We start from the raw sequence: 26,746 nt of genomic DNA on the forward strand, positions 1-26,746 counted from the left end.
ATAATTATGTCATATTAACGTAACATTGAAATTGGCTGGGACATTCTTGGATAAGAAAGAGGTTCAATAGACTTCATAATTAATCTTGACCACCGATACTTCAAGAACTGGACAACATGTTATATAAAAATAATGCAAGTGTATCACGTTTGGTACCAATGGTCAAGAAAATCCGAGCCGAATTGGGCAGAGAGTGCAAAATGTCGGCTCATCAAACATGTCGGTGTGTACAGTAAATGTACAGTACAATAAATAAATAAATAACGTACCTGCCTTAAAACATAGAGAAACGCCGGCAGGAAAATGGGCAGGCAATATGATGACTCATTCATGTAAATACAACGATATTTAAAAAAAAAAAAAGTCCAGCAAAACGTTCAAAACTTATTTTGAGCCATAATATAATTTTCATGTTTCTTTGACAAAACTATAAATAAAGGAGGAGGCGTTTCTGCGGATACACGTTCTTCCGCCATCTTTGGCCTATACCGATGCTAAAAAGAGGATTATAGAAAAACCAGATCTCATCATTATTCATGAACTCATGATCTCCCATAGCTATTCTTACGTAAAAATTACATTTCTAGATATCTGTAAAAGTGTTTTTACTAGTTAAAATAGTATTTAAGATATCTAAAATGACTTTTGTTACTAGTAACAATCACATTCATGATATCAGAAATTAACATTGTCACTACTGATAATTAAATAGTTGATATCAAGAATTAACTTGATATCAACAAAATTTATTTTAGTAAAAATAAAGGTTTTTACTAATAAAAATTATATTTCTGATATGTGAAATTGTAATTTCAACTAGTGAGAAAATAATTCTTGATATCAACAATTAAAGTTGAATGGCAGCCAATAGTGTCATTTAACTAGTGAAAATATAATTACAGATATCAAGAATGATATTTTTTAGCATTTTACCAAGTGAAAATTGATTTGTTGATATCAAGAATTCATATCCTGCATATATATATATATATATATATATATATATATATATATATATATATGCATTGTGTATCAATTGGATAAAGTTAACTTCATAACTTTAATGTACTTGAAGTGTGTCTCAAGCACTCGGGACTTGGATCGGATCAGATCAGGGGCACAAAAAGCCTAACTGGGGAAATTCCTAATCTTAATATATATCGCAGTTCTTTTTTTAACACCAACAATGCATATCGTCATAGTTTTGTACCATAATTTATTATGGCATGGTATATTGTTATATCTCATATACACACAGACGCTGAACAACTATGAAGATCTTGTCTGATTTGACTCTTTTTGGATGTGTCTTCATAGTGTCTACAGGCTCTGGATTTCCTCCATTCTAACCAGGTGATTCATAGAGATATCAAGAGTGATAACATTCTGCTGGGCATGGACGGTTCAGTGAAACTGAGTAAGTTGCATGCAATCCAAACCTATTAAACTGCCTTTTATTTTTTGTCACTGATGTTACAAACACAACTCACATTTTCTTTAGAAATGTCCTGTTATGCATCAAAGACCAAAATCTTAACCCTCTCTTTCTTTCTAAAGCGGATTTTGGGTTCTGTGCTCAGATCACACCTGAGCAGAACAAGCGTAGCACAATGGTGGGCACACCTTACTGGATGGCCCCAGAGGTCGTAACCCGGAAAGCATATGGCCCTAAAGTAGACATCTGGTCCCTGGGTATCATGGCGATTGAAATGGTGGAAGGAGAGCCACCATACCTGAATGAGAACCCACTCAGGGTAAGACCTTGCGGCCCTCTTAAATCGCAAAACAATCCTAAACACAGTAATTCCTAAAACAAACTAAAGCTGATTAGCCTTTCTATGATAAGTAAGTAGTAAAGCAAGCAGTAAATGATCATTTAATAGAATATTTGGTAACACTTTACAATAAGGGTACATGAATAATCATGTACTAATGTCTAAATTAATCAGGGTTGGGGATTAACCAGTTACATGTAACGGAATTACGTAATTTAATGTAATTTAATTAGTTACAGTTGCCTAGGAAAAAAATGCATAATTAAATTATAGTTACTTTTGAAAATAATTACATTATGGTTACATATGAATTTTTTCACACACACCCACATATAGATTTAACTGACTTTTCACTTTTCAAAAAAAAAAAAAAAAAACCGTTTGCTATTAGTATCCAAAATTACAGAATTTAAATGTAAAAATACAGATAAAAATTAATAAGTAATAAGATTTACCTTAACATTTGTTTTTTTATTTGTTTTCATTTACAGTGTTAAAACTATTATGATTTTTGTTCTACTGCATTAATGTTTTCCCTTTTGATAGGCCCTATATTTAATTGCAACAAATGGCACTCCAGAGCTACAAAATCCGGAGCGGCTGTCCTCAGTGTTTCGAGACTTCCTGAACCGCTGTCTGGAGATGGATGTAGACCGGAGAGGGTCAGCTAAAGAATTATTGCAGGTAACAAACTGTTTCATACATCTGTAAATTCCAATAATTAAAAATTGAACTCCTATTTCATGACATATTAAAAATTAGTATTTGACAAAAACAGCAGCAGGTTCTATGCTACATTTATACAGTGTACAGTACTTTACACTGCTCTATATTAGCACCTTAATAGATTATAGAAATATTTGTTCTTATAACCCTATTATGTACACTACACTACTTTAGCTAACAAGCTGAAAACACCAAAAATGTCTGCCAAAGTGATAATATAAGATTGGTGAATTTTAGCAGGTTTGACTGTTGTTTGTTTTGTGATGCTTTCCACTTATTCCAACAACTGCAAAGTTGTTAAAACACAATTTGTCATATGTGAACAAGGTGCTCCCTACATGCCTAAATTAATTTGTTGTGCTTCACACAATAGCCACCAGATAAAACAACATTTTGTAGCTCAAAACACAGTAGCTAGGCAAGATACAAAAAAATAAAAATAAGCCACTTCAACCTGGCAATGAGTGTCTTGAATCAATCTTCAATTATGCCTAGGGTTATAGATTATTACATTATATGTACAACATAGAATAACCATCATTCTCTAAAAATGGGCACTAAAACTGTGTTAACTTTGTGTTTGTTGTCAGAGAAAAAAAAAACAAAACAAAACAAAACATAAAATATCCACAATAAAGTATGATATAATAATGGAAACAAACATTAGAAATACTGACATTGGAAAACCCATTTACACATGGCTGCATGAGTGTAATGCTGTGTATCATTATATTATGTGCTTTGTAAACATGCACGTAATTGCTTCCTGCAGGTATTCATAAGATGATAGTTTGTGAAGCACAATACCCACTCAGTATGCTATTATATAGCTTCTGGTTTATTTTATAGTATATATATATATATGTGCAGCTTGTAAAGCAGTGTATATTTACTGTCCCCTAAAAATAACTCGGCATACAGCCATTTTTGTCAAAACAGCTGGCAACAAAAGTGAGTAAACCCTAAGTGAACTTCTCAAAACTGTGTCCAAAGTGTCAATATTTTGTGTCAAACCATTGTTATCTAGCACTGCCTTAATCATTCTGCGCATGGAATTCACCAGAGTTGCACAGGTTGTTGCTGGGATCCTCTTCAGATCCTCTATAATGACATCATGGAGCTGCTGGATGTTAGACACATGGTGCTTCTCCACCTTCCGCTTGAGGATGCCCCATAGGTGCTCAATAGGGTTCGGGTCAGATCACCTTCACCTGCACCTTCTTCAGCAAAGCAAGTGTCATCTTGGTGGTGTGTTTGGGGTCATTATCATGTTGGAAAACTGCCGTCCGGCCCAGTTTCTGAAGGGAAGACATCATGTTCTGCTTCAGAAATGTGCAGTACATAATGGAATCCATGTTTCCCTCAATGAACCGCAGCTCCCCAGTACCAGCAGTACTTATGCAGCCCCAGACCATGCTTGACTCTAGGAGAGACACAATTTTCTTGGTACTCCTCAACAGGGCATCACCTTACATGCTGGATACCATCGGAACCAAACAAGTTTATCTTAGTCTCATCAGACCATAGGACATGGTTCCAGTAATTCATGTTCTTGGACAGGTTGTCTTCAGCAAACTGTTTGCAGGCTTTATTGTAAGCCAGCTTCAGAAGGGGCTTCCTTCTCGAATGACACCAATGCAATCCAGCTTGTTGCACTGTGCAGCGTATGGTCTGAGCACTGACAAGCTGACCTTCTACTTCTGCAACCTCTAAAACAATGCTGGCAGCACTCATGCATCTGTTTTTTAATGCCAGGTTCTGCACCTGACGCACAGAATGAGTACTCAACTTCGTTAATCGACCCTTGCAAGGCCTATTCCGAATGGAACCCATCTTGGAAAACCTCTGTATGACCCTGGCCACAGTACTGTAACTCAGTTTCAGGTTGTTACTGAACCTCTTATAGCCTAGGCCATCTTTGTTGAGAGCAACAATTCTAATTATTAAATCTTCAGAGAGTTCTTTGCCATGAGGTGCCTTGTTAAACATCCAGTGGTCAGTATGAGAGAATTGTACTCAAAGCATCTAATTTTAACTGCTCTAATACAAGATACACAACTTTGTATGGTCCTGTCAAGCAGACAAAAACATGAACATGATGAATAGGACATGTGGCTTTGCATGGTTAAATGACATGGTGTACTCACTTTTGTTGCCAGCTGTTTTGACAATAATGGCTGTATGTTGAGTTATTTTCAGGGGACAGTAAATATACACTGCTACAAACTGCACATTGACTACTCTTAAATGTATCCAAGTTTCATTTCTAGAGTATTGTTCCTTAAAGGAGAGCTCCACTTCCAGAACAACAATTTACAAATAATTTACTTACCCTTGTCATCCAAGATGTTCATGTCTTTCTGTATTCAGTCATAAAGAAATTATGTTTTTTGAGGAAAGCATTTCAGGATTTTTCTCCATATATAATGGACTTTATTGGTGCCCCAATTTTGAACTTACAAAATGCAGTTTAAATGCAGCTTCAAAGGGCTCTAAACAATCCCAGCTGAGGAAGAAGGGTCTTATCTAACGTATTATCTAGTCATTTTTTGCAAAAAATAAAAAAATGTATACTTTTTAAGCACAAAAGCTCATGTAGCACAGGCTCTGGGATGCGAGTCCACGATACTACGAATTAGTAATGGGTCTTTTGTGAATGATTCTTTAATTTGAATGAATCTTTAATGTGACTCAGGAAGAACGAGTCGCCTGGGGGACTGATTCGTTCAGTCGCATATGCCCAACATCCTATTAGGTTCTGTTCTGGAATTAGTTCACGTTTCGAGTGAGTTTTTCGAGTCGTTTGTTCATCTTATGGGGCTGTCACATGATGAACGAACGACTCAAACCCGAAAACTTGTCAGATAAGAGGTGAGGTGAGCTAATCATAGACCCAATGAAACAATGTACCCAATGTAAACAATGAATTCATCTTTTCTGTTTCTTATAGCATTATAATTTTGTCTTTTTTGTAGTGTGATCAATGTTTGTGTAAGCAGTAGATGTTGTAGGGATGTAACACATAACATTTAAATTATATTTTACTAAAATGAATGAAATTCCTTCATTTTGCTTAACGAGACTCAAAGGTCCGAGTCGGTAAAATGATCCAAACTTCCCATCACTACTACGAATCACGTCTAAGTTCATCGTCTGTGTACTCTGGCTCAAAAAGGTAGAGTACGGCGAAAACTCCATCTTATTTTCTCCTAGAACTTCAGAATCATCCGACATTGTTGTACCTTTTTGTTTGTAAGCAGTATTTGACTCACTTACACTTTCTTAGTCTTTGCACATTCGCTTTGTAAACACTGGGTCTGTAGTTCCGCGTGACCTTTCGATGTGATTCAATAGTATGTAGCATTGCGAACATGCATCCCAGAGCCTGTGCTACATGAGCTTTTGTGCTTAAAAAGTATACAAATTTTATTTCTGAAAAAAATGACTGATCATTTGACCCTTCTTCGCCCGCTGGGATCGTTTAGAGCCCTTTAAAGCTGCATTTAAACTACATTTTGGAAGTTCAAAATCGGGGCACCAATGAAGTCCATTATATGGAGAAAAATCCTGAAATGCTTTCCTCAAAAATTAATTTCTTCACAACTGAAGACAGAAAGACATCAACATCTTGCAATGACAAGGGGGTGAGTAAATTATTTGTGAATTGTTGTTCTGGAAGTGGAGTTCTCCTTTAGGAAAGCTAACTGCCAATAAAAACGTGCGAGATTAAGAAGTACATTTATATTGTACATTTAAAAACACATCAGAATGGAGAATGCTTGCTGTGACATGAACTGCAATATCTGCTGTCATGACCAGAGTGGAGAACGGATCTAAAATAAAGCGCAATTTTATGCTTTTCAGCTTGAAACAACACAATGGCGAAAGCAGCTCAATGAAAATAAGCAACTTCAAAATCTGGCTTTGTTATTTGTATTATTATTATTATTTAATACAGATTCATAATTTCCGATCGACTTGAATTTGTAAGTGCTCACGCTATGAATAACACATTTGGAAATGTAATTTAATTTGTGATATGACTCGTTGCTGTCACTGTCCTTGTTCATAAAGCAACTCATCTTATTCACTGTTCAGCAGCTCTTTGTAAGAAATCGTGTATTTGTTCAATTTAAGTCAAGTAAAACTTATTGCACTCTATCCTTTAGTGAAATTAGGGCGATATGATGTATAATTAAATACATCAGCGTTTCTCAACTACAGTCCTCACGTACCGACGCTCTCCAGTTGCATACCTCTCTTATTTAACCTGATTCAGATAACCAGCTAGTTCAAAGAGAGCTCCATTACTGAACTGTGTTCCAATTGACATGGTCCCTATACAATGTTTATTGCTCCCTAAGTTACTCCCTGAGCAGTGGAAATCAGTTTAAGTTTACTTTACTTAGGAATATTCATTCATGGATTTGCGTTATGCCACCGCCTGCATCGTCTGCACACACAGACGAAACTAACTAGAGAAGTGTGACATAATATACCTCTGTGAATAAATGCAATTTTTAGTCTTGCACACATTAATGCTCGTTAAATGGAACATATATACTGTCTTCGAACTGTAATTGCGGAATATTTCAAGTTTACAGGGAATTTACTTTTGAATAGATCAGACATCTGAGATACACACAAAATGTGGTTCACTTACAAGATCAACTGGCTGAGATCAAGCTATAGTGTGTTAATTTTATCTGGCAGATATATCCATGCCACCTATTTATTAAAAACTGCAAAAGAGAAATTAATTCGGTCCTGTGTATGATTTCTGTGAGTGTGTATGTGTCATGTTCTGGCCACACGACCAAGTGCTCGAATGAACACAAAGGATTCAAATATTAGTACATTTATTCTTAACAAGTGCAAGCAGCTTATTAATGAAAAATATTAATGCAAATATAGTCATTTTTTCCTCTAGTGATTTGTATTCATTGTCGTTGTTATCAAACAGCGTTGCATTACTGCGGCGCCCCTTCTGGATTGAGGGTGAATTGTCTGTGTTCGTTGTAAGGCTTCATGCACCAAACCGAGATGTCCGTACCGTGACAGTTCGGTACGAATACATGTATCGTTACACCCCAATACACTTTAAACTTTACTGTTTAAAGTCATATATATCTAGGATGGCATGAGGGTGAGTAAATGATGAGAGAATTTTAATTTTTGTGTGGAGTATCCCTTCAATGTCTTTAATGACCCAGATGTGATCCTTCTTTTAATTGTTTATTTGGGGCATTTAGAATTTTTTTTTTTCTCTCTCAGAAAATATTGATTTATAATTATTTACGACTAATTAGATTAATTAATGTAAAAAAAAAAAACATGTAATTATTTAGATTAAATAATAATTCTTTAACAGTCCTAATTGTTACTCAATATATCACTATAATAGAACTTATCGACTCCCAAATAAGAACATAACTAAACATGATTTACAATTAATTTAACACACTTTTTGGAGATTTTTGTAACATTTAATTTAAAAAGTAATCATGGCCACTAAAACATGAAATGTATTTAAATTCTTATCACTGATTTTATTTGCACTCTATTTGCAGCCAATATAGTACATAGCACATACACAGCTAATGGCTACTTCAAAATTGACAAAAATAATGAATAAATAGCGAATACAATTACACTAAAAAAAATGAAACCTTGACTTTAATTTTTTCTTGTCAACAGGTTCCACAAAAATTTAATTATGAAATTTGAAAACAAATATTTCAAGGTTTTTTTAACTTAATGGGGTTGTTATAGGGAGAAATAATATTTTTGACTCAAGCCAACTATTATCACTAATTTTTGCTCAACAAGAGACATTTGCGTTTAACTAATTAAAGTCAGTTATGTTATATGGACAAAATTTGTTTAGAAGTTGCATATTACATATTTGTCTATTCAAAGTAAACTAATGACTTTACAACAAAACATTCAATTCAAGCTTAATTAATCAAAATAAAATGCTTTCACTAACTTTAATTTTTACTAGTTAGTTGAATTAACTCTAGTTTGTCAACAGGTTCCACACAAATTACTTCAGTAAACTCAACTCAACATTTGTTAGTTCCTTTATTCACCAACACACGAGTTTATCAACAACACAACTGTTTATCAAATTCTGTTTTACAAAAGAAAAAAAAAACAGTTAAACATACCCATGAGTGGCAGCATTTAAATTTGGTTATCTTTACCAGGCCTTTATGTTAAATACCACAAACTTTTAAGTGCTCAGTGTTGGTTCACTCATACAGTTTTAAGCATCTGTACATCTGTACACGCTTTACATGACAAAGAAACGTCACCCAGAACAGTAGTGCATGTCACACCAAAAAATAAATAAATAAATAAATAAAAAGACATACAAACTCCCAAGTCGTGAAGCACTTCAACACCCTCAATCACTATTCCAACATCAAATGGAGTGGTGGTGGCATCTCTTCCCTCAGCATTAATGCTGTAGATACCAAAGACAACTTGTTCAAGGTCTCTCTGGGCAGCACAGCCATCTGAATCCTTTCCACACAGAAAAAAGGACAACAATGAAATCACCAGCCACATACAGGTGCATCTCAATAAATTAGAATGTCGTGGAAAAGTTCATTTTTTCCTGTAATTCAACTCAAATTGTAAAACTTGTGTAATAAATAAATTCAATGCAGACAGACTGAAGTAGTTTAAGTCTTAAGTTCTTTAAATTGTAATGATTTTGGCTCACTTTTAACAAAAACCCACCAATTCACTATCTCAACAAATTAGAATTAGAATATGGTGACATGCCAATCAGCTAATCAACTCAAAACACCTGCAAAGTTTTCCTCAAAATGGTCTCTCAGTTTGGTTCACTAGACTACACAATCATGGGGAAGACTGCTGATCTGACAGTTGTCCAGAAGGCAATCATTGACACCCTTCACCAAGGAGGGTAAGCCAAAAACATTCATTGCCAAAGAAGCTGGCTGTTCACAGAGTGCTGTATCCAAACATGTTAACAGAAATTTGAGTGGAAGGAAAAAGATGCACAACCAACCGAGAGAAATGCAGCCTTGAGAAACTTGTTGAGCAAAATCGATTCAAGGAATTTGGGTGAAATTCACAAGGAATGGACTAAGGCTGGGGTCAAGGCATCAAGAGCCACCACACACAGACGTGTCAAGGAATTTGGCTACAGTTGTCGTATTCCTCTTGTTAAGCTACTCCTGAACCACAGACAAAGTCAGAGGCGTCTTACATGGGCTAAGGAGAAGAAGAAATGGACCGTTGCCCAGTGGTCCAAAGTCCTCTTTTCAGATGAGAGCAAGTTTTGTATTTCATTTGGAAACCAAGGTCCTGGTCTCTGGAGGAAGGGTGGAGAAGCTCATAGCCCAAGTTGCTTAAAGTCCAGTGTTAAGTTCCCACAGTTTGTGATGATTTGGGTGCAATGTCATCTGCTGGCATTGGTCCACTGTGTTTTTTTGAAAACCAAAGTCACTGCACCCGTTTACCAAGAAACTTTAGAGCACTTCATGCTTCCTTCTGCTAACAAGCTTTTTAAAGATGCTGATTTCATTTTCCAGCAGGATTTGGCACCTGCCCACACTGCCAAAAGCACCAAAAGTTGGTTAAATGACCATGGTGTTAGTGTGCTTGACTGGCCAGCAAACTCACCAGACCTGAACCCCATAGAAAATCTATGGGGTATTGTCAAGAGAAAAATGAGAAACAAGAGACCAAACAATGCAGATGAGCTGAAGGCCACTGTCAAAGAAATTGACATACCACAACAGGTGGTATGGAATGGCTTCCATACCACCTGTTGTGAATTTTTTTCTTAGAGACCAGGAGACGTTTTGGATATCTTGAAGCAGAAGTTTCTCTTTATTCAGATACTCGCTGCGTAGCATTCATTCAATCATTTGTCTGATAACATCACATTTACCTTAAATGGTAAATACAATATATTTCACCTTAGTTTATTATGTGATGCTATGTAAGAACATAAGATCAGCATATTTTAAACAGATTCTTAAACTTGTAATCCTACAGTCCCCCCCTTTGAGAGTTCTAATAACTCTCACATAATACAAATTTAAACCTCCATAAATCCATTCTGTAGCCTGTGTTTGTTAACATTAAGTCCCATCTTCCATTCATGTAACTTGAAATAGTTACAGGCACATATATGTTATTCTGTGTCTTGTCCTAGATTTAATTAGGTCTAATAGTTCTTTTCAGAACCATAACTGTTGACACATACAGCATGGATGGTAACATGTCGTACAAGCTACATGTTGACACAGAAAACCATGTAGCATAAGAGTGGAAGTCCTGACGTCCATGGTGCCTGAATAGCTGTGTAGTCTGTAGTTTTCTGTAGTCCATTTCCCACGTAGATTCACTCAGATGACTCTTTGTCCTCATGAAGCTTGTTCATGGATGTCTGAGGTGATGCTGCTTTTGAAGACATCATGGCATGTACACATACCTGCAACACAAGAAAACAGAGAAACAGCAGACCTGCAGTATTCATGCGTAGACATTGTTAGACTTCTGTTGATCGTATAGTGGTTTTAAGTCTAGTGATCGTATAGTGGTTTTGTTGACCTAGTCTTAAGTCATTTGACACCTATGGACCAGTGAGGTGGGGACAAACTGATGACGGGAAAAACCTATGAGGAAGTCTTCACCACAGCGTTGGCCCCCGAGGCCTGTTGCACTTCGGTTCTTCCCTGGGCTCCTCACTGGTCTGTGTGTGTCCTAGTCTGTCCCTGTAGTTGGTGTGTGAACTTAACTGTGCAATCACTCCATCCTCTAATGAAACATCAGTCATAGCAAACCTCATAACCCATATAGGATAGGTGAGTGATTGGAGTGTGCAGTAGTATAGTTTTTGGCTGTGAGTGTACTTAACCAGAGTCCCCCAGTGGGAGGAAGTCAACTTCCTTTTGTTCTATTTACAAAGAATCTTTTCATCTTTGTTGTAGATTACTGGGGTAATTAAGAACTCACAGCCTTAACAGTTAGCACCTCAACAAGCTGCCCCACGAGTTTGGTGTAGTGGGGAGGGTCTGCTTCAGAGTTGCAAGCAGACTGAGTAGGAGCTGATTTACACTGTTCATTTCTCTTACACACTTTTTGTTTTTCCTACACTCTTTCATCCAATGTCCAAGTTTACCACAGTAATAACAACTGCCCTCCCTCTTAGGACATTTACGTTTCTGTTGGTTCTTTGTGTTAAACTGAAAGGATGCTGCTGCAATCTTTACTCTAGTTTTAACATCAGAGTCTCTTTCCCAAGTAGCTAATGTGTCTAGGTTACTTCTGAGAGTTTTGTTAGACCAAGTTAGATCTAAGAATGGCAAGGCCTTTCTGTACTCAGCTAAAAGGCCATCTGACCAGATGCAGACTAGGGGTCCCTTGTCATCTAGCACACTTTCAGGATCCTCAACTATTCCACTGTAAGTTACAGCTGTCTGACAAAACCTTTCAGTGTATTCATTCACAGTTTCTTCTTTCCTTTGCACACAGTTAGTGATTCTGGACCAGTCTATTTTGGGTCCCATGATATTCTTTAGAATTTTCAAAACACCTTCTCTCAAATCCGCTTTACTGGCATGTTGTAGTTCAGAAGTAGCAGCAGACTCAAAACTATTGAATTCAGATTCAGTTAGAATTTGTGACATCAGCTGTGTGACTTCTGCTAACGACATGTCGTAGAGACGCATTTTGCTAGTCAATGCTCTTCTAAATTCAGAAAAATTTGTGCGTGCTGAGGGTAAGCTCTGGGATAGTCTCTTTATGTCTTTAGGTCCTAGCGCAGTATGGACTGCTTTGTTAGATCAGGTCCCCACGCCAGACAATTAGGATCCAGCCCCGGACACCAGATCCCGTCAGAAAATATCAGTAATCAGTTTCCGGTAACAGAACAACTAGTCAGCAAGCTGTAGTTACCCCAACCCCATTAACAGCAGGTTTCTGTCAGTTATGAAGTTGACCGAGTAAAGAACCCTTCTTTGGTTGAAGGTGATGTCTGAAACGATACAAAGACTGAGTGTCTGCTGACACAGAGACCCTGTTCAATAATGGGGTACCCTCCTTTCCCCATGTCTCTTGTCCACACTCTGATGTTACCTGGTTATGCTGAGAAGACCAGGTCTCTGTCATAGGAGGTGTTCTCCTCTGACTTGAGATCTTTGAGGGCTTTACGAAGTAGGTGCTGGACCTCTGCTAAGTTCTCAGCATCCTTACTCTTAGTTCCTCTAGATTTCCTACTTCTGTAATGACTACAGTATTTGTGGCTATTCTCATAACCATCTCTACTCTTCTTCTGTCTTTGCTCTCTGTCCTCCCACTGCCTGCTCTCCTTTCTGGGGGCATGCCTGTGACTGTTATGTCCCCTGCAACTTGAGAACCTAGGGCTCTGGGTGCTCTGGAGATTGCTGGAATAGGCAAAACTGTTCTGGGGAAGTTCTGACACTTCCATTTGAAAGGGAGTCTTACTGTCATGTCCTGATTCAAGCACAGATGTATCTGGCTGTCTGTCTATCCTGTTTTTGCCTACCCTCTCACTGTCCCATGCTCGCACTGCAAGCTGCCTCAGCTCTCCTGCAGACATACGGTCAACATCTACCCGAAGTGTGAGAGGTTTCCTAACAGTGGGGTATAGATTACTCACAAACAAACTCTTGAACATGACATCCTCTTCTGCACTAGGGTCATCTCTACCAGCAAAATACATTTTCTTTAAGCGCTCATAGTACTCTCTTGGAGATCCATGGCGATCTTGCTTCATTTGGAAAGCAGAGAGACGAGAGACAGATGGGTTCTGATACAGAGTGTACTCTGACAGAAGGGCTTTACACAATTCGTCATAATTGTTAGCGATAGCTGGGCTCTGTCTATCTATGAAACCATGGACGGTTCGTGTGGTGGTCTTTCTCAGAAGAAAGACTTTGTCAGCCATACTTGCCTCAGGGAAGTATGTCAAAGCTGCATTAACTTCCTTCAAATACAACTCTATGTTGTTATCAGAAGTCTCAGGGTTAAACACATCAATGTCATGTGCCAATTCTCTAAGAATATGCAGATGGCTCTCTCTAGATGGCTGTGTGCTAGGAGACTCAGGTAAGGAGGAGCTAGCTTTTCTACCTATGGTGGAGGAAGAAGCTGCATTATAGGAATGAGTGAAGCTAGCACTCATGCTAAGGCTGGTAGAGGCTGTAAAATTACCATTGTCTTGGTAAGACTGTCCCTGTGAAAGATTATTCACCAGGGGTTCCCTCACAGTTGAACTAGTGGAGTGGGTTTGCACCCTCTGTGGTTCAGGTTGCTTGTGGGGGAGGTGCCTGCCTTTCTCTAATTCACTCATCCTTGTTCCTACTACTTTACATCTCTGTTCCGCAATGCCATCTTTGTTTGCCAACACTGATGTTCTAGTTGAAACCTGAGCTTGTACTCTACTCAATGGTTCCCTATGCTGGATTTGGGTAACGTTTGAGTTAGAAGGTTGCTGCTTGGGCAGATCACAAGTCTTGTGTCTAATTTCTTGTTGCCTTTTTAGCTCAGAAATTTGAAGCAAAGCTGACCTTAACTCAGCTCTGGTCTCATTCAGATTAGTATTTACTGCACTTAATCTCTCTGTCTGTACTGACATGTCTTTATGGGAATGGGTCAACTCTGTTTGCAGAGTGACCACGTCAGTTTTCAGCTTTTTCAACTCTACTTCCTGACTGTCAGCGATGGACTGTAGGCATTTACTATCTGAAGACAATCTGCATAGTTTAGCTCTTAACTTCAAATTGTCCTTACGCAAATCAGCCAACTCGTTTTTGAGTTCCTGAAACACTAAATCCCTATCTTTGTCCTGGTCATGGGCAAGGGATAATTTGTCTATGGCCTGGTTTGTTTGGATAGGCCAGTTTAGTGCTAGGCTGGACAGAAGCTTTATAAGTGAAGCACCCTTTAAGGCCTGGCTCACTGCTTCAGCGGTCATATCAGCCATTTTTTAAATTTACAATATATATACTGGGGTGTGTATCATACCTGTCAAGTATCCCGTTTTGGCCGGGAAAGTCCCGTAATTTACCCTTTCCCGTTCCTATTTTCCCGTCAATCTCCCGTATTTTAACCTGCGTTATTAAAAAAAAAAAAAAAAAAAAACGCCCCCCCCCAAAAAAAAATCTGAGCTCTGTCACTAGCCTCGTGATATCTGCCACCTGCAGTAGCCTACTACAGGTACTGTAGGTGGCAGTTGTCGCGAGGTTAGTGTGTGAGGTCAGATGATGAGTTGATGAGTGAAGTAGTGCAGCTGTGCATAAAGCCGATTATAGTTTATAAGTGGTTGACAAGTGGTGATTTTAGCTTTCTTGTCACCTGTCTTAAAATGTAAGGGATACTGGAGCTTGGTTGGGGTGGTGGGACTGCTCGCGGCGGGCGCCGGAAAATTTCCCTTATTTTCAAATCCAAAACTTGACAGGTATGGTGTGTATATATATAATAAATAAAACAACCACTTGTATTAGTTAGCTCTTAAAGTTTGCCACGAATGTGAGCAGCTCTGAACTACTAAGACAATGAATGTCACACACAGACAAGGGGTGTGGATTCTAGCACTTGTCTATAATTTGTCAGAGGGCGTTATACCCTTACCTGACAGGCTCATATAAAAATTCTAGAAACTATGATAGACTTACAAGGTGGGAACCCTATGCTATTTCTCTAGTAGTAATTAGTTATAATCAACAATTACAACTTGTGCTAATAAAAATTGAGCAAGATGTTCGCAGTCTCTATGCCACAATCAAATCACAATTCTATACACTTTGCAACCAATCCTATTCATAAATAGTACCAAAGAGTTGAGCAAGGAAACTATCAATCAGGCTTAGAGGAACCACCCTTGCTATGCAATTGGTTTCTTACTCAGTGAAAGACTTAGTTTCCTGCTAAAGTTACTTTTATTGTTATCTTTTAGTGTATTGATTTGAGTTGATAAAACAGGAGGCTCATTTCAATCAAAGTTAGCCCACCCAGGGACGCCAATTAATGTAATAATTTTTGCTTTCGCCAACCTAGGGACGCCAATTAAGGCAGTGAATTTAGCTTTCGCCAACCTAGGGAGGTGAAATACGGTAGTGATGGGTACTCATGTCACAGCTGACGTTACGATTCTTGGATCACGTGTCAATTAATGTGTGGTTATGAGTACATCACATAAGAAAGATTGGTGGGATCTCTAACTTGTAGAACCTCTTCTGTATTATCAACACAAGGAAGACACAAGTTGTAATAAAATAAATTTTATTAACAAAAGATAGACAAGAATAATCAACAACTACTAAATGAATACCATGAATGAAGAAGGAATAAAGTGCATAAGATGCATAAGAAGCAAGTGATTATGTTGGGAGTTGCTATGTCAGAGCTACGTTATCTGGACAGATAAACTGTTGCTACTCTGAAACAAATAAGGTGAAGAACCTTATTATGCATCAAACAAATACATGTAAGATTTGTTATCAACTGCGATCAGCTATATAATATCTAATGTAAATTAGAAAATCATATACTGATAATATATAACAATGCCAAGGTCTCTGGAAGAGGTTTGGAAGTGATATTTACGTTCGCTGTGGTTGAATGAGCAGTCCGGCGACTTCTTCCACTGGTTGCGCTGGTGGCAGTACAGTGGGGAAAGGAGCAGGAATCCGTTTCAACAGCCTTGAAGGTGAAGCGCTGTAGGATGCTGATCTCCTGGAGCACCAAGGGTCCTAAGATCTGGAACACGCAGATGTGGCCCTGGAGTAGGTGCTGAAGGTCCTTAGCTTGGAACACGCAAGCAAAAGTACCTGAAGTGAAGGTTTGCTCGCCGGAGCTTAACCTTGTTGCAAATGTCTGTGTGTCTTCTGCCTCTCTGGGCTAGAGACTCAGAACCTGGTCAATCCGCTTTGTCTCTCTAGGATGGAGACTCAGGATGCTGTATCAGTTGTTGTCTCGCTGGACGAAGACTCCGAACGTAGATTATCTCTTTCCTCGCAGGCTAGAGGCTCAGAACGTGGTTGTATCTGTTGCTGCCTCAAAAGCTGGAGACTTGGACTTGGTATCTGTTGTTGTCTCACCTTTGCAGGCCGGAGACTCAGAACAGGGGTTGATCTGTTTCTGTCTCAACCCTTACAGAACCGAGACTCAGAACGTTGGTTGTCCTGTTGCAGTCTCTACCCTTAACGGACGGCAGACTCAGAACTGGTGTGTTTCCTCGACCGGCCGCAGACTCAGAACAGAGGTTTGTTCTGTTGGTGTCTGTTCCTTCACAGGTCTCAGACTCAGAACGAAGGTTGTTCTGTTAGTGTCCTTTCTTTTACAAGACTCAGACTCAGAACTGTGTATCTGTTACTGTCTCTCTGAACGGGAGACTCAGAACTTTGGTGTTCTGTTTGTGTCTCTTAGACATGCTGGAGACTCAGAACAAGGAGTGTCTTTTGGAAGGGTACATTTATCCCTTTTCAATGAGGAGGAGATTGCAACTTGGCACTTCTCCATTTCCATGCTGTGATTGGCTGGTTCCATCAGAGTGGGGGGACACGTGGTGGTCCACCCTTCTTTCCTCCTGTGGAATTTATTTGCATAGTCCAAATACAAAGCTAGAAAAGTGTCACTAAAGTTTTACCGGTGCATTTATCACTTTCCAAACCATAATCAGAATGCATTTGGCAATGTTACGAACACATTAAGTCCAAACATGATGGGAGAAAATTGAACTGTCATGCATGCATTCATTTGTACATTAACAGCTAAGTTTGTGTAAGGTGTTGTACTACACATTGCTGTCACAAGGAATACTTATTTCTCTGAATAAGTATAAGATGTATGTGTTGTAGTGTGCATCAGTTTTAAGGTTTGAAAACAGTTATGAATGGATTTGGATGGATCTCCATGATCTTTCTTAGTTTCACCCACTGCTGCTGCATCTGGAGGTCCTAAGGAATTTTTATGGTCGGTCACAGGCCAAACCCTTAGGAACAGTCTCAAGGTGGGTGAAGGGCACAAACTGCATTTTGACCAATAGGAAGTTCTGTCCTTCCCAGGCTTTGCACCAAAGGTGGTCTTCTTGTGCTCTAAGAGTTGTCTGGCTGTTGTCCTGGCATCTTTATCTGATGCCGTTGGACAGTCTATGTTAGTTCACCAAGATCCAATCAAAATGTAGCAAACCTCTGTCCAGTATTTTGGTCAGGGAGGGCCCCTGCCATAAACTGGGCCCTGGAATGTGCTGTCCACTACAAGAGTTTTACAAATAACATACCATATGACTTAAAATAATAATTTAAAACATTTATATAATGTTAAAAACTAAATTATCAATTGCTACTGATAATTAAAAGTAAACAGGATACAAACAGAAACAAGCTAGACGCAAGAAACAGGATTTACATTAGTAGATGTTGCAGATCTTACCTATTGTGAGTAAAGCACCTTGGCAGGAACACAAAACACACCTTTCATTAAGGACCTGAAAAATTGCAAAGGATAAAAACATAAAACAATTTGATAAAGATTTTGTGAAATTAAATTAATCTGAACTGAAAAACTACAAACCAATAAAATAATCACACTTTGTAATTTCTGGGAAAAAAACAACTAAAGTTTCAAACCAAGTATTAACCACTGTTAGTTTTGACAGCAGATTTAGTTTTAGATTTTTCAGGCATGAACATCCCTCACCTTTCGGCGAAATTCGCCGTTTTGAAGCCAAAACAGGTGACCCACGTGAATCGTGTAGATCCGATGAGAAATTCTTTTTTGAGGGGGTGGGGGGAGGGGTCTTGGATGGTATTTATTGATTAATTAAAACTTAATATAAAGTGGATTTGAGCCATTTCAAATCGTGAAAGCTGAGCGTCCCGCGTTCGTAGACCGTGCGCGCCATCCACTGACATCCAGGGCGCCATTTGTTCCTGCGGGACAATCCGCGTGGGAGAAGACGACAGGGGAGAGATCCACAATTTAATTTCGTGGTGTGTATGTGTCACCAAAGGCTTAGTCGCCGTTTACATGCAGCGCGTTTTTGCGCGCGCAAGCTATTTATTTTTAATGGAGCCGCGCAGTTTGAAATCCAAAGCAGAAATGTTTTTGTAACTGACAGCGCCTTCATGGTTGCCTAGTAACAGCAGAAGCTACAGAAGCGCGAGCGCCCAAGCGCTCTGAAATTGGTGGAGGAAGCGACGCGCCTCGCGTTTTCCACGCGTTTTTAGATGCTTCATGTGAACGTACCCTTAAGAGAGTAAGTTACATTTAATGCTAAAGTATCGTTAACACTAATACAACATTATTTTTGCAGTATGAGTGTGTTAGGGCAGAACGATGCAGCTCTATTTCATATGTCTTTAGACAAATGTCAATACAGTATTTTTTCGGAACTTGTGCTTGGCTTATTATTCCATTCAACTTATTTGGCTACTGTAAAATTGGCAAAGGGAAACATGTCCCCTAATGAGGCCGTAATATTTATTCTGTGGGAGTCCCCCCACCTCCCGGCCTCATTAGAGGCCACATCACCCCTCGAGCACCCTTCTCACCTTTTTCACCCCTGACCCATTTTCATGCCTGATTTTTAGTTTTAGTCGGATGGTGGTTGAACTTAGTATTGCAGTTTCAACGGAGAATGACTGTAGCATTGTTTTTCAAATTAGCAAGTATGTTAACCTAGTACGTTTCTTGAATATATCTGCAAACATATTATTGTATTTTTATGCTTTAGTAGAGACAAAAAAAAAAAAAAAAAAAAAAAACTTACAACAGCTTAAACGCTACAGTCAGAAAAATTAAAGGGAAGTTACACACTTCAAGTATACATTTGGACATTATGTAATTCGATTTATTATGTAGAATAATTTCCCAAACATTACATATAGCATTATAAATGTTGCGTTAAGGCGTTCATGACATAAAAAAAATAAACACACTAGTATACCTTTTAAAATGGAGTGAACACGGAGCAGTTTTTCCGTGAGCGGGAATGGAAAACCCGGAGTGGAAACCGAGCGGAATGATTAACAGAACCCTTAGAGTAGAGAGAAGAACGTGCTTTCAATCCACTCCAGGCTTTGATCACATCCCCCTCAGCAGGCTGAATACACCGCGTCTTTTCAAGTTCGCTTCAGTGAACGGAAATCCATCGTAGCAACGTGGAACTTTAATCCATGAACTATCTCTTATTACTTTTCTTTTCGCCCAAATATTTGGAAATGTGCAGCGGACCAACCTGCGCCACATGGCTAAGCTAGCATGCTAACTTAAGCATGTCTAAGACACTAGAACTCTCTAAAACTAAAGCAGACCAAAAATAAAGAACATATCTCTTATTACAAATAAAAAAAGATCGATACTGGTGGAAAAAGAAATATCCTTCTACTTTTGTTGAAAAGGCAAGACTGTCCTCTGTCAAAACCAATCGAAAAACTTTGCAGGGGGTCACGCAGGTGTGCAGAGAGCCACAGTTTTTTGAGTGATAGCTCCCTTAATATGCTTCACATTTGATGGCAAAGAAGTTTTAAAGCCAGAAGGGTACCTAATGACACTTATAACTGAAGCTGAAACGGGGGTGCTTACATACTTGCTAATTTGTGTGCAAACCTCATTGGTGTGCATGTTTAAGTTTCCATGTACCATATTTAATATGTGTAAGATAAAATAAAAATGCAAAAATGTAAGTACTTTTCAAGTTAAAATAAAAATGTAAGGAGTAAAAAGTACTGTTTTTCCTTCAGAAATTTAATCAAGTAAAAGTACAAGTAGTCACTTTAAACTGTACTTGAACAAAGTACAGATACCCCAAAATAATACTTAAGTACAGTAACCATTTAAAATTACTCAAGTATTGGAATGATGGTGGGGCATTTGAAGCAGCAGGGAGTGTCATATGTAAAACACCATCTAGGCATGAGGCTTTCATAGTTTTCTGTTTTCTGAATACCTGTTTCACATCCCTTATACATACCTTAAGCACAGGTTGGATGGTATGTTTTACATGAGACACTCCCTGCGGCTTCAAATGCCCCACCATCATTCCAGTATCAGTACTTTACTTCACTATTTATTTTTCTGTCTACTTTTTACTTTTACTTCTTACATTTTTACACAAATATCTGTACTTTCTACTTCTTACATTTTCAAACCAGGCTCGTCACTTTTTTTAATCAGCATTTGGTGGATAACCATTCGATAACAAATCTCTAATAAATCAAGGATCGGTTAGTTTTGACTGGCAACGCGGATCGGCTTATGCGCGATCCGCGTCTCCGCCAAACAAAGTGATCATTATCAGAGTAATCATTGGAAGTGACTCGAGAATTGAGTGGAAGTGCCCGGGTGGATCATAGAGGCAAAACTACTGACCTGTTCAGGACTTCAAGTGCAGGTCAGTTTCATCTGTAAACAGGCTGCTAAGAGTTGCTAGCAGTTTAATGCTTAACTAAGTAAACAAAGACAAAACTACAGCAGTAGTACTATAAACGAAACTAAACTAAATTCCTATCATCATCACTCAAAATGCTGTATGCTAAAGGACATCATTATTATCTAACATAAAGTTACAGTAGTAATTTTGCAAACAAATGTTATAAAACATCATTTTGTAATACGTTCAGAGGGAGCTAGGGCAGAAAACAACACAACCCTTATGAAAATTTAAACCAAAATCCATGGTTACTATAGTTAAACCATGGTAACTACAAATGCAACATGATTTTGCTACACTAACCATAGTCTAACCATGATATGTGTAGTAAAACTATGGTCGTAGTTAAATTAAAACAGATTGTAATCAATCCGCCCCAAAAAAAACTTTTACTGTAATAAACCATGGTTAATTTTGGTGAGAGAAAAATATGAATCATGATAATGCAATAACATGTTCAGTATTAGGATTTTTCTGTAAAGATATTGTCATGATGTAATCATTATTGTACTAATTTTGACATTTAGGCAATTTAGAAAATATAGTTTTCTTAAATCTGTAGTATTTAAGCAATTTTAAGATAAAACAGCAACACCTGGTCATAATGTGATACTTTAAATTGAACTTAAATAAAATTGTTACTGCAAATAGAATATAATGAGCTGGTTGTTTTGCAACATGGTGGAGACAGTTCTGCTCATAACAGTAAATGGTTGATGGAAAAAAGTGACAGGTACAAGAAAATTAGTGAAAAAAGCAAACACACACAAAGTGAGATGCAGAGAGATATCATGGAAAATGAAGAGACTGAAAAGGAAAATGGAAGAGAAGGTGCAGTTCAAGAGAGAGCCTTTTTCTTATTTTGCACGGCCCCAGCCTAAGGTTTTAAACATTTATTTAAATGTGATGGCCATACAAAAACAATAAATAAATAAAAAATAGTGTTGTCCATGGTTTCAGCATTTGTTGTGGGTGTATGGGATGGCCTGGATGGGTGTGAGTGTGATTTCCCAGCCTGAAATTTTGTCCCAGTCCGACCCTGTTCTACATGGTGGTGGTTTAGCCTTGATACATTCATTAGCTAACAAATTTTAAATGAAAGTTATTTTGTATTGTTTCAATATGATATGAGGTCCAGTTACCAGCGTGACACTAAAACAGGTAGTAGTAATGGGTACTTTTTACTTAAGTACATGTCTGAGCCCACACTTATTTACTTTAACCTAAAAAAAGGTGTAGTCAGTACTTCTACTTTTATCAGAGTATTATAAAACATGAATATCTGTACTTCTACTTGAGTGAAGGATGTGTGTACTTTTGCCATCTCTGTCAAATCGACGATTAAACACATTCAGATCATTAGCCAGTTTCTCCAAAGATTGCAGGCATGGTTTCTTGTATGTGGTGATGTTCCTCAGATCTGTCCAGACTGATGCTGGGTCGTTGGCGGATAACTGGGTTTTCAGGTGTTCAGAGTGGCTTTTTTTATACACTCTGGTCTCCTTTGTCTGTTTCTGGCCTGGTTATACACAATTTTATCCCCACTCCTAGAAGTATCCTCTTTGGCATGACGAAGCTGTTTGAGTTCCCCAGTAAACCACAGTTTGTAACGATCAGTCTAACATGCTGCCATACCATAGAAATAGTACAAGAACCCTAGTGTGCTGGAATTAATAAATAAGAACTAGAATTGGTAAGACTTGTGTAATGGTTGCAGTGCTCTCTTTCACTTATAGAAGTTTGCAGGACCTTAATGTTTGATGGACTATAGAGATGAAAATGGATATCAAAATTAAAGTCATAAATGTGTTCTTTCTCTTTACAGCACTCGTTCCTGAAGCTTGCCAAGCCCCTTTCCAGCCTGACTCCACTGATTGTAGCTGCCAAGGAAGCCATCAAGAATAGCAGCCGTTAAGATGTTCCCCCTATCCACACACACAAGCATACACATTCACACAGACACACGCACAGAGTGCAGGTACAGTGTGTTTATGTGTGATAGCACAATTACACAATATCTGAATCTGGACACAAACACTAACACAAGCACATGCTTGCACATGCATTTGCCCTAGTAAGGGTGATTGACAGCTATTCAAGGCCTTTGGTATGGGATTAGCCCTGGTCCCTGCCCTCAAACACGTTGTGATGTATGGAACTGTCGCACCAGTCCAACAGTGTGTGTCCATTTTTACACATCTTGAAAGGAGATAGAAAAACTGAAAAAAAAAAAAAAAAAAAAAAAAAAACAATTTCTGTTTTCCTTCTCTATGGAATCAAAGATGATGTGTATTACAGTAGACCTCAAATATTATCTAGTTTATTCTCTTATTTCATATATTCTGAACTGTCTTGGATTACTAGCAACCTTCTTTGGGTTTTACAGGGTTTTTCCTGTGCCTGAAGATGTGTGCCTCCAAATTTAGAGGTCTTCTCAAGACGTGCATGATCGCAGCTATTCACAGCAATCATTTCTTTCTACACTGTGTGTGCGCAAAGTCAGAGAGCATAGTATGTTAGAGAGAGAGAGAGAGAGAGAGGGAGGGAGAGCAAGCAACATATTATTACTAAGATTAATCTCACCAAAAAAAAAAAAAAAAAAAAAAACTAAAACATAACCATAAATAAATTGTTTGTTTGTTTGTTCAAGTTTTTTTTCCAACCATTTTTTTTTGCTAGACTGTCATACTGCAATATTGTTATAGATAGATAGATGGATAGATAGATAGATTGATTGATTGATTTGTGTGTGTGTGTTTTTTTTTTTTAAGTTTAAATGTGACCTCAACATGTTCTTGACATGTTTCATAAGATATACTCGCAAAGATTTGATACAGAAGCCACTTTGCTACTGTATTAAACAGATATTATCATTTGATAGCATGCATCCTGAATTTGCAAGAAAGCACCTCTCTCTCTATGTCACTCTCTCAGAATGGATTCACAGACTGTGTTTTCATGTGCAATATTTCTGCCATAGGTCGTGGCATTTAGGCATGAATACCACAACACATAAATCTATACTATGCATTTTAAGAGCAAATGCAAAATGCTGAAAATCAAGCCATGAGGAGCCAAATGTAGAGTGGGCTAATGTGCTACTTCCTGGGCATTATGGAATAGGAAAACCCTGCTGGTGTTTTGACATCTGCTCATCACACATTATCAGAGAACATTAAACTATCTAATCTTTCAGAGAGCATTGTTTGGCTAAAGTATTTGCATGATGAAGGGCCATTCACATAAGACCTGCTACTGTTTTTTAATTGTTGACCTGTGTGCACATTTATATTGATTTGTTTGACAAATCCTTTACAAATTAAGTTATTTACAAATTAGAAATATAACAAGCGATTTATAAAGTAGGTAAATAAACAACAAGTGCTAGTAATACAAAGTTTCTGACATTGTATACAATAGTACAGACTAGGACAGGAATGGCTTTGGAAAACATGCATCAGACATTGGTGTCAGCCTTTGGCCTTGCTATTTTGTCTTAGAAGTGCCATGTTTTTAAACTCAAAGTTCTACACAATTACACAGATAATTTTAGCTTCACAAGCTTGATCTCATTGTCAGAACTGAGTTCTTGCAAAGAAAGTACACATTGCATTCTCAGAATTGCCACAAAGAGTACATGGTTTTGTCTAACACATTGTGTTACAAACAGTTCTGTTCCATTCCTTTGCATTCTGCCTGGCTGCTTTTGAACAATAGATCACATCTTGTGTGAATGGCCCGTAAGAGAACAGTCTGTAAATCCAAACCCCCTCCCACTTGTTGGCGTTCTTTAGTTTGAACACTTTCCAGTTTGGAACAAACATCATTAGGGGTGCTATTTCTGATGCCTTTTTTCAACAACGGTCACAAGTTAAAAGTGTTTGATTTTTGCTGAGCTTATCTTAATTCTCACTTGGTTTAACAATACATATTTATACAGTACAGGAGTAGAAGTCCTAAGTGTACACCCTTGTAGACGATGTAGGTGTCTAATAGATCGACTTAATATCTTTCTTTACAAATGAGTGTTTGTGTGAGAGTTGTGCTATGTATGTGCATAGATATGATAACCTCAGCCTGCTTTTAGTCTGTCTCTCAAATCACTGTGAAAATTCAGGATATTACACCTAGACTACTCCACCGTAGACACATGGGTACTAGAGTAGATACAGTAGTTAGTGACAACCATAGACGTCTAAGGCATGGAAAGCAATATCTAAATAGTGCTACTGCTTCCGTGCATACTGTAATGGATGTCACAACCCCACCTACAGTGAGTATCAAAGCAGGTACATTGGAGTGTTGTTTTATCGTAGGCGCCAGTTTCTTGCATGACATAACTGAATTACTTTCCTTAACCTTTGATAAGTTAGCATTACAAAAATTTGAGGATGGTATTTAATGTACATTGTTATGATTTATTATTTTTTAATGAAAACCTTATGACCGTAATATTCAGGCTGCTCTTTGATATGTATTGTAAATACTGTGCACCCAAGAAATACATGATCAAAACTATGATGGAGATGGTGGTGCAAATTCTACAGATAACAGTGTCTTGTGCCTGTAACAGAGACTACAGCACCATTAAGCAGGCTAACACGGCCATCATAACACAAGCTACACAACCATTACTGCAGCCTAACCCTGTGTACTGGAGCAGATGCAAGGAGGAACACACTCTTACACACAATGCAAATTTATTTACAGCCCGTGGACCCTTCGTATTGAATCAGGGCTTGGACCTGACATGGACTAGGAGCACATGAAAACATAAAATGTTGAAAAGCATCACAATTGTGGAAAGCGCAATGACTCACTCCAGGATTCCTCTTGTCTCTTGTAAAGCCTTCATTTCTTCTGAATGTGTGAACCCTGGTACATGTGCTGTAACAAAATCCCTCTATTGGTGTCTAATATGGAAAAGAAACAAGACTGTACATGCTTACAAACACAAATGTTTTCTTTTTAATTTATTATAATTATGACTTTTGAGAACTGCTGGACTCATCTCGTTAAGACCTCACCCGTTCTTTGAAAGAAGGCTGGATGTGAGGCATGAGAGTGAGAGATGGAGGGAGGGAGGGTCAGGGGGTACTATTGTTTTGGATAAGCTATTTTAAAATGTGGTTGAAGCAATAGACTTTTTGAAATCTAAATTGTGCATGGCTGTGTCTTGAGTGTAAAACAAAAAAAAAAAACTACCATTTTGGAACTGGACTGAAATATAAAAAATATATATAATAAAAAAGGGGAAAATTCTGCATAGAATGCTGGTTTTTGAACACTGCTTAGCCCAGGAGAATGCTAGGAAAAATACCTTCTACAATTTCAGTGAAACAGTCTGTCACTATTCTGGTGCCTAATACTTTATTCATGGATGTCTGACGATGGCAATTTAAACCTGAAACACAGTCTTTGAGCCAGTTTTACTAAGAGCTTGCGCCAGTGCAAACTGTCTTTTGGCATTAAAATTGTACTGTTAGGTATTACTAAAGATGTGCAGTGATGAATTAGCGCTGAAAAGGCGTGGACACAGTTATTTTGGCACCTGACCTTACTGAATAAGCGTTTGTTGGAGTCTCCCTTTCAAATGCAAAAATTATGGGAGGAGAGTATGCAAATAAATTATGCAACGCGTTTTACTAATGTCTGGCATTTGCTCTATTATTCAACGCCCCAAAAAGCATGTTATAAACCATTTTGCAATGAAATGGTTGCAATTATTGTTGCTAGGAGAAGGCACCGCAGAGAACAGAGAGCACATGGTAAAAGGGAGAGGATTTTTTTCCATATGTATTCA

At 38.1% G+C, this 26,746-nt stretch overlaps 1 protein-coding gene across 7 annotated transcripts in view; it reads left to right on the top strand.

Moving 5' to 3' along the window:
• LOC127162623 (serine/threonine-protein kinase PAK 3) overlaps window positions 1–24,657 on the top strand; it is a 238,896-nt gene extending 214,239 nt beyond the window's left edge. For all 7 annotated transcript variants that reach the window (XM_051105420.1, XM_051105419.1, XM_051105421.1 and 4 more), the window contains 4 exons: window positions 1,318–1,417; window positions 1,558–1,754; window positions 2,322–2,459; window positions 22,769–24,657. In XM_051105420.1, coding sequence (XP_050961377.1) covers window positions 1,318–1,417; window positions 1,558–1,754; window positions 2,322–2,459; window positions 22,769–22,858 — 525 coding nt within the window. In that variant the 3' untranslated portion in view covers window positions 22,859–24,657. The remainder of the gene's footprint in view (window positions 1–1,317; window positions 1,418–1,557; window positions 1,755–2,321; window positions 2,460–22,768) is intronic.
• Window positions 24,658–26,746: the final 2,089 nt, after the last annotated feature.

Source organism: Labeo rohita, unplaced genomic scaffold (assembly GCF_022985175.1).
Source record: "Labeo rohita strain BAU-BD-2019 unplaced genomic scaffold, IGBB_LRoh.1.0 scaffold_99, whole genome shotgun sequence".
Lineage (NCBI taxonomy): Eukaryota > Metazoa > Chordata > Actinopteri > Cypriniformes > Cyprinidae > Labeo > Labeo rohita.